General features: G+C 43.7%; 1 protein-coding gene across 3 annotated transcripts in view; it reads right to left on the bottom strand.

The window, feature by feature from the left end:
* Window positions 1–14,606, bottom strand: part of LOC308317680 (histone-lysine N-methyltransferase EHMT1-like) — a 39,120-nt gene that overhangs the window by 24,191 nt on the left and 323 nt on the right. For 2 of the 3 annotated variants that reach the window (XR_013964290.1, XM_080766881.1), the window contains exons 2-12: window positions 13,316–13,684; window positions 10,822–10,939; window positions 10,172–10,257; window positions 8,297–8,525; window positions 7,483–7,622; window positions 6,235–6,378; window positions 4,330–4,655; window positions 2,456–2,539; window positions 2,201–2,289; window positions 1,681–1,787; window positions 4–126 (exon numbers count right to left, since the gene is read on the bottom strand). Coding sequence is in view for 2 of the 3 variants with exons in the window: in XM_080766881.1 (XP_080623007.1) it covers window positions 4–126; window positions 1,681–1,787; window positions 2,201–2,289; window positions 2,456–2,539; window positions 4,330–4,655; window positions 6,235–6,378; window positions 7,483–7,622; window positions 8,297–8,525; window positions 10,172–10,257; window positions 10,822–10,939; window positions 13,316–13,657 (1,788 nt within the window). In the remaining variant the exon portion in view is untranslated. The remainder of the gene's footprint in view (window positions 1–3; window positions 127–1,680; window positions 1,788–2,200; window positions 2,290–2,455; window positions 2,540–4,329; window positions 4,656–6,234; window positions 6,379–7,482; window positions 7,623–8,296; window positions 8,526–10,171; window positions 10,258–10,821; window positions 10,940–13,315; window positions 13,685–14,606) is intronic. The other variant, XM_080766882.1, reaches the window with a different exon arrangement.

Genomic DNA, 14,606 nt, shown 5'->3' with positions numbered 1-14,606 from the left:
AACCTTAAGGCCAATGGCGGCGCCGGCACTAATGAGGTACTTGACCGTGTCCAGGTGGTTGTGTTCACACGCTGCCATCAGGGGCGTTCTGTGCTCCGAATCAAACATGTCCAGGTTGGCCCCGGCCTGCGCACGCACACAAACACGACACAGAGACAGCACGGTAAATACACTACGCAAGAACAACATAATGCAGTGATGCAAACAGGCTGCGTTTTGCGTCCCAACATATTGATAAAGGACGCAATCGTGTCCCCCTTCCCTGGATGCACTACTGTAATCAGTACTGTACTGTAACAAGAATCCATGTTGTCGTACGTGTCCACCGGGTGATACCATAGACTGTAAAAATGGGACCCGGCAAATGCCTTCCCTGCAATGGGTTGGATTGAGGGGGTCAAATCAACTAATCAAATGATTCCCGAGCGCGGCACGGCTGTGGCTCACCGCTCCAAGAGATGGGTCGACTGCAGGGAACACATTTCACTGCGGTAACGTGTGTGGCAAATCGTGAAACTTTGATTTGTGCCGTCATCGAGTGATGATGTCATTACGTAGAGAACACCCAATGACATTACTCCAACTGACTGTTGTCTTATGTCATCACAGACCACTGAAGTCCTGACATCACTGCCGCTAGACTAGAGGGCTCTATTCCCCTTAGTTCGTGGGGTTATTTTTGAGGGCCGCTAGCCCCATCTTATGCCCAGCTGTGTGTACCCCATAGCGATGATTTGATTGGCTGAGCAAAGTACGTATTGAGGATAAAGTGAGGACAGAAAAGTGAGGACGCTAATTGTGATTGGCCGGGAATGTGATGTTGTACAGTATGATGTTGATGTATGATGATAAGAGCTAGGGGTGTCAAATTGTTTTGATTCAAATTAAAATCGCGATTATCATTTGTGAACTATTCAAAATCAATTCTTAACCCCTTTTGGATTAATTTCTAATGATGAGGAAAAAAAGTCTTTGTGTTTCTGCCATCAATCATGAGCCATTACGACGGCATCAAGGCCCGCCAAAATACATTTTAGTCAACTAAATGAACTTCAGATTTAGTCGACTAAAATCTTATGACATTTAGTGGACTAAAACTAGACTAAACATTAAAATATTCCAGGTGACTAAAATCTGACTAAATTAAGTTTCATTCCAAAGACTATGACTAAACTAAAACAGAAACGTGCTGCCAAAAACAACACTGCTTCACATTGTCTGCCGTTGGTGGTGGTACAGTATCTCCTCGTCTCCTCACCTGTACCAGCATGTGGCAGACGTCCTGGTGGCCCTCAGCAGCAGCTGAGGGCCACCAGGTACAGTATCTCCTCGTCTCCTCACCTGTACCAGCATGTGGCAGACGTCCTGGTGGCCCTCAGACTATGACTCACCTGTACCAGCATGTGGCAGACGTCCTGGTGGCCCTCAGCAGCAGCTGAGGGCCACCAGGTACAGTATCTCCTCGTCTCCTCACCTGTACCAGCATGTGGCAGACGTCCTGGTGGCCCTCAGACTATGACTCACCTGCACCAGCATGTGGCAGACGTCCTGGTGGCCCTCAGACTATGACTACGACTCACCTGCACCAGCATGTGGCAGACGTCCTGGTGGCCCTCAGACTATGACTCACCTGCACCAGCATGTGGCAGACGTCCTGGTGGCCCTCAGACTATGACTCACCTGCACCAGCATGTGGCAGACGTCCTGGTGGCCCTCAGCAGCAGCTGCATGCAGAGGGGTGAGCTTGTTCTGGCCCTCCATCATGAAGTTGGGGTCTTTCCCGTCCACTGTGATTCAACATTGATGAAACAAAATCCAAAAATGAAATGTCAACGACAGAAAGTGATCGTACAACGAAGCCAGGGTGAGTAAATCCCAGATTGAGGCTTTGACCTTTGCTTTTATATGAAATATCTGAGACTACTGAAGATCTTAAGGATCTGAACATATTGCTAGTTTGACCACTTCAAATGCTCTAATCTTAAAATTGCCAATTTACAAGCTCTCAATGCATCGCACATGCATTGAGAGCTTGTAGATTGTAAAAAATATAATCTAAAACCTAATAAATTGAGTTATGAGGTTTCCTCCCGACAGCAACGATATGTTCTGTGTTCTTCTTACCTAGCAGATTAATGAAAAAAGCCCCAGCAGCAACTAGCATTATGTTGCACAATTCTGTTCCGTGTTCTCTTCTTACCTAGTAGGTGAATGACTTTCTGGAGATCTCCCTGTTTCGCAGAGATATACAGCTGTTTGGTGGGATATTTCACTTTTTTTGGTTTCAAGCTGGAAAGAACATATAGATCACAATAAATCAGTTTTGTCACAGATTTAACTCTAGGTACTATGATAAAGTACTCTGACTGAGCAGGACAAATATTTGGGTTAGTCATGCACAGCCATGTGTGATCCAATGTTACACACTACAAGAAAATGTTATGGTAAAACGTACTTGTCATCATCCAGCGCCGTCAGGATGCTCTCCAGTGACTCTTTGGGACGATTCTCTCCAGCGGTCACATGGTCGCCCTTCAACCTTAGAGATATTAAAGCACACAGAATCAGTCACATGGTCGCTCTTCAACCTTCAGAGATATTAAAGCACACAGGATCAATGTTGAATAGAAAGAAGGACCTCTGCCGTGGTCCGTGTGGTTGTGAACAGGTGCTTGTTGGCGAGGGTTCGAAAATGGCAATACAAAAAGAGGTCCAAGGCACTCTGTTACTGTCAAGTAGAAAGCCTTTATGTAAATCACACCCCCTCTCCTCTCTCTCATTAGCAGGCAACAGTGCAGCACTAATACTATCTCTCTCTCTCTCTCTGGCACAACAGCGCCCCTACTGGTACCCTATAGTCATATACTGGTGCTCATGGCTAGCCTGGCTCCAGCCCCTGAATCGCTAGCCACATAAAAAAATTATGTTCAGGCGTGAAACGAAATGAAAATTCAGGCTGAGTGTCAGGCTAGCTCATGGCCACATAGGCGCATACACACAGACATTGCTGTTCCTTGGAGTGGTTGCACCACTCAAAAAAGACCTACGCGTTTCGGCTGTAAAAGCCTTTGTCAGGGTCCCGTAGTGACACAGAATGAATACTTGGGAAAAGCCATTCGTCTAGGTTAAGGTTGTACTGCCTCGCCCCTTCCTCTGTAATGATGAAGACCTAACGGTCCTTAGTCACACATTAACGTCACGGTATAAATGAGAGCGCCATCAGCTAAATGCCTCAAATGGAAATGGAAATATTGCCAGAAAACACTGCCAATGTCATTTCAATAAAAGGATTGGCAATGTCTCTATGCTTTACGACGCTAGAGCAGTGGTTTTCAACCAGTGGTCCGGGAAACTGAGGGGGTTCCAGGTGGTCCCCAGCTAAATGATAGCTTGGTTGGTAACCAAATGAACCATGATATTTAACTCCCGAGAGCATGAAATTAAACTAATAATAATTGAATAAACATTGGCCTGTTATCTCTAGAAGTCTTGGTTCTGAGAGGCAAAAAATCACATCAAATGGTGGTCCGTGGATCTAATGCAGAATAAATAATGGTCCTTGATATGAAATGGCACAGAAAAGCTAATAGGCTATGCTGTAATTACACTGAAGGGACAAAAAGGAAAATCGAACAAGGCAGAAGAGGAAAACCGTTCTGGACGGGAACCCCAGTTGGTGTTTTAAGCATTATGTTATACTTTAGCTATTGAAAAATAGCAGAATCTACAAGCTCATAGCGCGGCACTGACTGCCGCACTACGAGCTTGTAGGTCTGCTGTTTTTGAAAAATCGAAATGTGGTTTGAATATTCTTTGAATATATATTCTTTCAGAGCGAACGTTTTTCAACCTCTTAAACCCCAGGGGGGTCCAGGAGGGAAAATCTAAAATATCGGAGTTGGAACCTGAGACCTTGACCAGCCCAATTTTACCACTGAGAGCTGTTCATGAGGCGGGGGATTGGGGCTTAACTCTTTCAGCGCCACCAGGTGGTCACCAGTTCCAGAGTGCCAATTCTCCCATTATAAAGAAAGAAAGAATTTGTAATTCTATTATGCATATAATGTGCATGTCATCACCTGTACACCAGATTACAACCATTACATAATAGGCAATTAGACGTCTTGACGTTTTTGGCTACTAAACAGTAGGTTTTAACTCAAATATTTGCTTCTGAGGGGTTCCTGGAACAACATATTTTCAGATGGGGGGGTCGGCGGCCAATTACATATAATTGTTGGGATCCTTGACATGAAATATTGAGCACTACTGATATAGAAAACATGAGGTATTTCAGAAAACTGTCAGGATTTAGAAGACTCAACTCACCTGTCTGGACTCATCATGTCGCTCTCCCTCGTGCCATGTGGCTCGCTGGTCTTCTTGGCCCTGAGAATCTGGGGCACAGCTGGCACAGCGGGCAGTGACGGCACCGGCAGCACGGCGGGCGAAGCTGGCAGAGTGGGCACCGGCTCTGACCTGGGCAAAGAGGGCGTCGGCGTCGTGGGTTCAGGCTTGCAGACGGTGACCTGGTGGGCCCTGCTGGCATCCTCCCCGCAGTGGGGACAGAACCTGTGCTCCTTCAAGATGGAGGCACAGCCCTGGTGGAAGCGATGGGACATGGTTCCATATGGCTGGCACTCCATGAAGGTTCCCTGTGTGTGTGGGCGGGGGGGGGGGGGGGGGGGGGAGAGATCAAACGATTTAGACCTGACGTCGAAATTAAAAAAATATTTTTTTTTAATATTTTTTCCTGAAAAACCTCATGTTTCTAAATCAGTGGTTCTCAATATTTCCTGTCAACGACCCCAAAGATTGTATGCAATTGGCCGCCGACCGCCATCTGAAAATATGTTGTCCCAGGGACCTTCCAGAAGCAAAGATTTAAGTTAAAAACATTCGCTCTGAAAGAATATATATTCAAAGATTTGTGGCACATTTTCACGATTTTTCAAAAAATTGCAGACCTAAATGCTTGTAGCGCCGGCGGCATTACAAAGGATCAGAACACAGCATTTGATGCTTCAGAATGATTCATCAAGCATGATTCATCGAAGACGGTACTGAAAAGTGATACCGTGTTGAATAATAGAGAGAGAAGGAAGATCTAGTTGAGACAACTATAATATGTTGGCCGCGCAGCTGGCGATAAGGAAGCCTGGGCACTGCAGTTCAAAGATGCCGTAATACTCATAATTGAAAAAGCACAGTTTGAGACGGGCATAGAAGCACAGATGGGCTCGTAAGCCAATCAAGACCCCACACTCCCACAGGTCACATATCCCTGGATTTAGCAGCTGCTCGTGTGTTGGAAATATGAGTCAGTGGTTCACAAACCGATTTTCATGCCAAATCGATTGAAGTATTTGGCCACGGACTCCCATTTGAAAATATTGTCTGCGAAGGACCCCTTGCTCTTTCCCAAGGACACCTTCCAAGGACAAATCCACCAACAGCGGGGAATAGAACCGGGAATTTTAAGCTCATTCAGTGATTTGGAGAAAATAAACGGTCCGCCCTGGTAACAAGATATGCACACGCTCTACAGGGGGAACGCGCAACAGGCCAACAGCACACACACTAAGGCCCACCCCGCTCGATCCTGATTGGAGGAAGGCCCCCTTAGTCCAGTAATAATGTAATTTGACCTCAAACTAATTGCAAAAAAACCAAACTCAGCTGATTTTGTATCTTACATATGTCCTGAATAACATACAAAAAGTTGCCTGAAATTGTTTGAGGGGAAGTGTTGAAAATGGCCTGTACAGTACGGCCACCATAGACATCCTATATACTGTAAGGCAAATAATTTCTAATTTTCCTTTTGCTTTAAGTAGCATGTGACATGTCAAACTAGGGTGTTTTCATGATGCTGAGTCCATTCCAAGCATTAGTTTTGCATAAAAACACTCCTTGGGCTAATAACGGCCATAGCCACTTGCCCAAATGTGTGCTGACCTCATCACATTTGTGATGACGGCTATGGCCGTTATTAGCCCAAGGAGTGTTTTTATGCAAAACGAATGCTTGGAATGGACTCAGCATCATGAAAACACCCTAGTTTGACATGTCACATGCTACTTAAAGCAAAAGGAAAATTAGAAATTATTTGCATTATATAGGATGTCTATGTACAGGCCATTTTCAACACTTCCCCTCAGACAATTCCGCCCTACAGAAGAGTCCACAGCCCTTACTCACCGCCCTACAGAAGAGTCCACAGCCCTTACTCACCGCCCTACAGAAGAGTCCACAGCCCGGGCAGCACTGGTGCTTGACCATGCCGGCGCGGTGGTCTTCACACAGGACCAGCAGGTGAACTGTGTTGGAGGGACGCATCATCTCCTGCTTCATCACTCGCTTCTGGCAACAACTCACCTGGAGAGAAACAAAGAGCTTTTTTTAGCCTGTGACCCAAAAGAGAAATGTGATGTCTCCCCAGGACCCAAACTGAAATGTGATGTCTCCCCAGGACCCAAACTGAAATGTGATGTCTCCCCAGGACCCAAACTGAAATGTGATGTCTCCCCAGGACCCAAACTGAAATGTGATGTCTCCCCAGGACCCAAACTGGCGCCTGGGTGTGGACTGTCAAGAACGTCAGGGGTTCTCAACCTTTTCAGGCCGTGACCGCCCAAAATAATTATTATTTGAACTGGGGGACCTCCAACCTGACAAGCACTAGGACTTGAGGCATTCCATTTATTCCACAGATAAATAGTGAAAATATATCTACAAGCTCACAACGCCTCGCACTGTGGTGAGCTTGTAGATCGGCCTCTTTCTTATATTATTTGATATATGGCCAATGTTTGATCAGTTTGTGTAGTTTAGTTTGTTATAGAGCACCGAAGTCCTGACGTAACTTGCTCATCCCTTCGATTCCCCTGGTTCGCGGAAGTAATTTCTCTATGGAGAATAACATGGGGTGATCTTAATATCGTCTACTATAAGCGTTGTGGTCCAAAAATAAACAAGCTGTCTCTGCGTTATTGTCAGGGAGGCGTCTCTGTATCGTTTGCAACAGTCAGTCACTCATATATGATACAGTCTGCTTCTAGCGAAAATGTAACTAATTCAGTAGCAGTAACATTAGCGTTTTCTCTCAGTCAGTTGATTCTTCATATCCATATGAGTGAAGCGGCCGGGATGACATGTTTATTTTTCAAACACAGTTCTTATATGAGGCGATCTAAAATCCCCCTTTGGGGATTACAATGCAAATAAAAAGTACATGAACCTGTGGATTTGCGCCCTCTACCGATATTGACGTCAGACTTCGGTGCTCTATAGCCCTTTCATGACGACAGGCCCGGAAGAGAATTCCCCATTCATTTTTCCGTTTCAAAAAGTATTTATTTAAAGACATTTAACCCTCGGACAAAGCCTACTCTTCTTGTGACAAATCATGACAATAAACACAATGTTTTGTGCATCTATGGCTGTGGTGTGAGTGTCCTCCCTCCTTAGGGTGGGTCTTACCATTCCGTCCACGCTCTCGGCGGCCATGCAGGTCTGCTCCAGCGTGGACAGGCTGTCGGCGGCAGACGGGGTCTCCATGCGACAGCAGCACAGAGGCAGCTCCTCAGCCAGGTCGCTCTCTGTGGCCTCCTCACCCACGGCTAGGGACGGAAACCATGTCATGTCACCATTATTGTGGACATAATAACAACATAATGCTTAAAACTCTTCAAAATGCACTTTCATTTAATTGACCACTTGAACCCACAGCATCCATATTCTGGGGGGGGGGGGGTGAACGGTCATCAAAAAACAGAGAATCTACAAGCTGACGTTGTCAGCTTAAAAAAACAGAGGATCTACAAGCTGCTCAGTTTGTAGATCGTTGTCAGTTTGTAGATCGGATATTTTAGGCGAAGAGATTCGATCAGCTGTTGTAGAGCGTTAGAGCGGAGGACAATTTCACGATCATTTAAAATCCCTGCCATGCGATTATTGTGAGTGTTTATCACGATGAACGAATAACGAACCCCACTGCTGCTAAACCTTCAACAACACCATCTTATGGAACATATGCTGTCGCTGTCACTCAGACAGAAAACAAGGAAAACGCCAGCAATCAATAAATGTCCTGTAACTCAGACAGAAACCTTCTCTGTATTTCATCTTTCACGTTTGGATGTTGTACTTTGTCGTACGAGTGTCGCACAAAAGTAGCGAAGTTTTTCTTTATTTGTACATTCTTGGTTGTTTGCAAATCATCACCGGCTATATGATGAGTACAGTATACACACACACACACACTGCAATTAAACATTATATTAAAGACATCCACCTGAGTGAGAGGGAGAGAGCAGCTCTTGCTGGGCCTTCAGGTCCAGGGAATCTAAAGCCAGCTCTGTGTATTCCTCCACATGGCTGCCTTCCTCCTCCTCCTCCATCTTGGATTCCTTCCTGGGGGTGAAGGTCTCCTGTTCGGCCGTCAGATCTTCCACTGGGAGCTCTGTTCTCTGCCCGCCTGTTGCAGATCCGTTCGTCTCCACGCCTGCGCTTAGATCCTCTTTCTAAATAGGAAAATAAACGGTGCATTATTATAGCGCTTTTATCCAAAGCGCGTTACATTAGGTTGTGCATTACATTCACCCATTCACACACACGTTCATACACCAATGGCAGATGGAACTATGCAAGGGACAAACCTGCTCATCGGGAGCAATTAGGGGTTCAGAGGCGGCACAGCTTACCTTCATAAATGCTAATGTTAGCTGGCACAGAAAGTATTAAGCTCCATTTTATTTACCGCAAATAGAGCATGGCAGTCCCGCCCCCTTTCATGACGACGCCAGGCCCAGGAAATAATTCCCAATGCATTTTTCCCATAGACATTTCAAAATAATTTATTTAAAGACCTTATAAGCGTCGTACAAAGCCAACTCGAGTTGTGACAAATCATGACAACAAACACAATATTTTGGACCAAACAAATAATTACAAAGAAGAAAAACAACAAAAGAAGTGTTGTAACCTGCCGTTTTCGTCTTCTTTCAAATTATTTGTTCGGCCCGAAAACATTTGTTTGTCGTCATGATTTGTCACAACTCGAGTTGGCTTTGTACGAGGCTTAAAAGGTCTTGAATAAATACTTTTTGAAATGTCTATGGAAAGGAAAGATGTTGAAAAATCATGAGAACGTTTGAGAAACATTGTTGGGCTACATAGTGGCTTGGTGGGCAAGTAATTACAGAAACCAATGTCCCTGAACTGCAGTCAATAAACACAGTAGATAAATCAGATAAATAGTGGGCAGACCGTGTAGGGGCCGGGCCTCAAAGAGATGATACCAGGTACACTATGAACCTACAGTACAATCTGTCTAACAGGCTAACTAAATCACGTCATTTGTCCTGTTGTTATTTTACATATTATCTTGTTCATATTAATGTTATATCAACATTAAACTCTTAGTGTTTTAGCAATTATTTGAGGGGCACACTTGCAATAACCTCGCTGGCAGGTGAGTTGGTTTACGACAGGAAAATATGCCGCAGTGAATATAGCTACCGCTATACTGCGGTATGTAGCTTTATATTCTTGGTTTAACCCATTTAGACCTGAGGACGATTCTACAAATGCCTTCTAAATCCTGAATGTTTTCTGAAAAACCCATGTTTCTATGTCAGTGGTTCTCAGACTATTTCATGTCAAGGACCCATAGAATTATCTGTATTTGGCCGCCGACCACCCAAAATATGTTGTCCCAGGGACCCCCCAGAAGCAAAGATTTGAGTTAAAAACATTCGCTCTGAAAGAATATATATTCAAAGGACAACTTTAGTTTTGGAGCTGTGAACACATCCATATACCATAACAGAGATTAAAATAGGGTGCATTTTGCATCCCAAAACGCAGTTTATAGTTGAGGGACGCAATAAAACAACAACCTCTGCATCCACGGGATGCACTGCTGTACCGTTTTTTATTCCAGTCTATTTTGCTAGCTTTAGTTATAATAATCATTTCTTCTTCTGTTTTCTACATGAATATAGCCACATTATAACCATATAAAAAATAAAATAAAATCGCGAGACATGGCCAAAGCATTTTCAGGGGTCCCAAGCCAGAAACGTTGAGAACCCCTGCTCTAATTGATTCGTCTTGGCAAAGTAAATACAAGATAAAGGAATATTTAACACGGGTCTGAGGGACTCACTTTCTCCTGGTGTTTCAGGACCCTGGCTTTCTTCCTTGTTGGAACCAAGTTATACGTGCCCATTTTCCTCTTCTTTCGCTTCGCAGCTGTAGATAAGATATGTGTGAGATATTTATTGATCCCGCCCGGGAATTTCACAGCAGTTATGAGTTACAGGTACAGAGTAAGGAAAGTATACTGCCGTATACACATATACAGAAATACAAAAGGCAAGAAAAACAATATGTGAATATGAAGCACCGCCTCGGACTACCCGTGAATGTAAAATGGTCAGCAAGACAATGCCTCCTGTCATTACAAGTTCAGCTTATCAAATTATTACATTTAGCATTTCAATTTTTGTCATTGTCATGATTGTTATTACCATTACTGTCATTATTACTACTTATGTAGTAGTAGTGACGATAATATGAAACACTTAACACATTATGTGTCCTTTCATTCTTTCAAAATAGCGATGTGGGTTGCCCACATTTTTACATTTTGAAGAAAAGATAAAAGGACACCAGCACTATAAGCATGTAGGGCCTAGGGCTTTTTGAGAATGATTCACCATGACCAAAAACAGGACCTACGGGTCCGGGATGAATGTGGTTAACTCCTGCACCTATTATATAATGGTTTAGAATAAAAAACACAGAATGGCCAACCTGGCTGTGGCTTGTTGTCGGACTGGACAGCCTTGGCCTTGCGGCTGCGCGAGGGTGCTTCAGTCTTCTTGAGCCGATCAGACTTGTTCAACTTGGCTGCTCCCTTACTGCCATGGGGCTTCAATAATCAGGGAGAGAAATAATAAACGCACACATTCAAATTCAAAACTGTATACGTGATAAATCTGTGGTTTTCAAAAGAATGTATTGTCAAGGGCCCCCAAATTGATATGTATATTTGGTTACAGACTGCAAATAGATTCTGCCCCCATAAGTGAAGATTTGTGTATTGTGTATTGTGTTTTCTAAATTATTACAGATTTTTCGTGACTTTTCAAAACATTTCAAACACAGCAGATCTACAAGCTATGATCTACAAGTAGGGGTGCAACGATACATTATAACAGCGATACGATACGTATCACGATACATGGTTGACGATACGATACATGGCCGATATTGGTTCATTATGGCGATACGATAAGATTCAATGATTTGAAATCGATACAGAAACTATTTAAAATACATTGATTTTTTTTTCCTTTTTTCTTCAAACAATTGCTAAATACCACACACAAAAATGTAGTATTGATACAATCGATTAATTGCATAGCAAAACGATTCGATACTGATTATTTCCATTGCGATACGATACATAGTCAATGTTGCTGTTTTAATTTCGATATACTTAGATTCTTGAAATTCAAATTAACTTTTCGATGCAGTTACTATATCGTTACACCCCTTTCTACAAGACCAGGCGGGTAGCGTGGATTAAAATGTTGACTGTGCAAATGAGCACCGCGAGTGGGTCGCAACCGGTTTTGCCGACTTGCTAATGGGGAGACCATTTTTAAAAGAAGGCGGCTTGCTGTGGTTGGTGTGATTTTGGACACGTTGGCTACACAACAGAAATGTGCATGCACAGGGTGAGGGGCTGCAATGTCACTCCGAGGTGAGCTAGAAAGTCTGGTGACACAAGGCTACTGCCAATCTAGGATATCTTGTTGTTTCTCATATTTTTTTCGCCCCAGTATTTCAGAAGCTAGACTGGGCAAGATCTCGATTGACTCACCCAAGTGGCCCAATGGACCCTACGCTGCTGGCCAAAATATAAAATAGGCTTATAGTGGTTAAGAGCAGGGATCATCATTGCCATGGACATTTTTGTCAAAATTAAATTTTTGCCACGGTCATACAAAATGAGTGGACAATGATATTATGGGTCCATTTACTTCCATTTGTACACTCCCAGAGGACGTCCATGCAAATAAAACATTTGAGAAGCAGTAGTACTACTAGTGGACTCCTATTATGCCAGTGTGATTAACCCATTTTGACCTGAGATTAGATTCCAAAAATCACACCTGTGTGAACCAAGTGGTGCAACTCCCCTCTCTCTCTCTCTCTCTCTCTCTCTCTCATTAGAGACACAGCACTACCCCTCTCTCTGTTTCTGGGGCCCCCTACTGCTATTAATAAGTAACATACTCGTGCTCATTGACGTACACAAACAGGTACACGGACATTGCAAGCTGGTTGTAGAAGTGGTTGCACCACTTAAAAATGTCTTCTGCATCCTGACAGTTTTCTGAAAAAGCTATGTTTCTATGTCAGTCGTTCTTCGATTTTTCAAAAATAGCAGACCTACAAGCTCGAGCTTGTAGATCTGCTATTTTTCTATGAGCTTGTAGATCTGCTATTTTTCAATAGCTAAAGCATAACATAATGGTAACACCAAAAGGGGTTCCCGCCCAAAATGGGTCAACACTGTGCTCCTGATTGGAATGAGTTCCAGGAGTCCTTAAAAATCACATCACTGTCTTCCCATGGGACAATTCAGGGGAATTATTTACAGCACTTTTGCTCAACATTGTAATCGTTTTCATTCATTCTCTGTCTATCTCTTACAGTGCTTTATTTTTGGTATCTTATGGTTTTCTGATTCGTATTTTTAAGAGTGCTGTTGTAAAATGCTGACTTGTATATTGTTGATTATTGATTTGTGTTCTGTATTCGGCTACATTGAAAATGAGGACCTGCCCTTCAATTGTACTCAATTGAAATAAAGGTTATGATGATGGTGATGATGAACACTAGTGTCATACATATTCTGAAGAAAACCTAGAGACTTGACATTCAGAAATGTAGTCTTATGATCAAAATAAGAACATTATAATAATGGTGTGTAAAAAAAAAAATCTAACATTTACCTATTTTTATTTTAAGACCAACTCTTTGGCACGGTCCGGACATATTGATGACCGCTGAATTAGAGAATGTAGAAGAATTGTTATTTTGATCAACGTTTGCCTGTCATCTCTCCTATGGTACCAACATCAATACAGTATATACGGTATTCTTTAGTTTTGGGTCAATAATGGGCCTTGATATAGAAAGGGGTTGAAAACCACTGGTGCAGTAGAGGAAGCTCTACGGAGGATGACAGACGGGTGTACCTGTGAGCGGGGTGTACGGGGTGTACGGGGTGTACCTGTGAGCGGCCAGGAGGAGCAGATGTTGGACCAACAGCAGCATCAGGGCTCGTTCCGGTCGATGCGGCGAAGAGCAGGCCGCGCGGGGTACCGTAGGTTCTCATGGGCGGCGCTCCCGGCTGGCGGCTGCGGAACACGATGCTGCCGTTGCTGCTGCTGGCGATGGGCGAGCCGTGGAAGGGGGTTATCTTCTGGGGTTTGATCTCTCTCTGAGCTTTGCCGCCGCTGCCGCTTCCACTGGCTTTCCCAGAGCTGGGGTTGTTGTTGTTGGAAGAGGCTCGTCTGCCCGGGGGACCCCCGGAAGAGTCCCCCTCACTGAGTCCATCTCCATCGGAGTCCATGGTTCTTCTACGGAGAATGAGGGGCTTCTGTGATTGATTGATTGATTGATTAGGCCCGACATCGAAATTTAAAAACTATATAAGTAAAGTGAAATATAATGTTTTTATATGTCAAGGACCCCAAAAAGTATATGTAATTGGCCGCCAACCCCCATCTGAAAATATGCTGTTCCAGGGACCCCCCCAGAAGCAAAGATTTGAGTTAAAAACGTTGACTCTGTAACAATATTCAAAGTTTTGAGGCACACTTTCATGATTTTTCAAAAATAGCAGACCTACAAGCTCATAGCACGGCACTCAGTGCCGCGCTATGAGCTTGTAGATCTGCTATGTTTCAACATAATAACATAATGCTTAAAACACCTAAAGGGGTCCCGCCCTAAATGGGTTAACAGACTGCCGAATGAGTACAGTCCAAGGAAAGTATATATATACGGTCGGTAGGTCAATATATACAAAATCATAGACTTGTTAACATCAGGGTCCCCCCCATTTTCAATTCATCAAAACATTTACAAACTTATATACACATCTATGCAAAATAATAATCATCATCAAATACACTATCTGTATGAAGTCTTCCCCTATTTTACTGAGGATACTGGCAGAGTAAGAGGAGGGGGGGGGTGGAGTATAAACTTGTCTCTTAAGAGTCCTTTGAATTTAATTGCTTTCATTATTTTCACTGTAGGGGAGCGGGAGGGAGGGAGGGAAAGAGAAATCACCGCATTTCGCTTTGCATTTAAATAAAGAGGAACTAAAGGACAAGCAGGAAATCAATGATCGACCACGCACGACACAACACATCACAATCACACACATCATCATGCATGATGCATCGATCATTCTTCCCTGAACAACCCCTGCAAACTAAGCAACTAAGCAAGCAGCGGCAAGAACGCATGCAGATGCAGCAACAATAGGTGCCACACTGCCACATCTTTTTACA

The sequence above is a fragment of the Protomyctophum bolini genome, assembly GCF_963924005.1.
Source record: "Protomyctophum bolini genome assembly, chromosome: 6".
Classification (NCBI taxonomy): domain Eukaryota; kingdom Metazoa; phylum Chordata; class Actinopteri; order Myctophiformes; family Myctophidae; genus Protomyctophum; species Protomyctophum bolini.
This window is presented reverse-complemented; position numbering and strand designations above follow the sequence as displayed.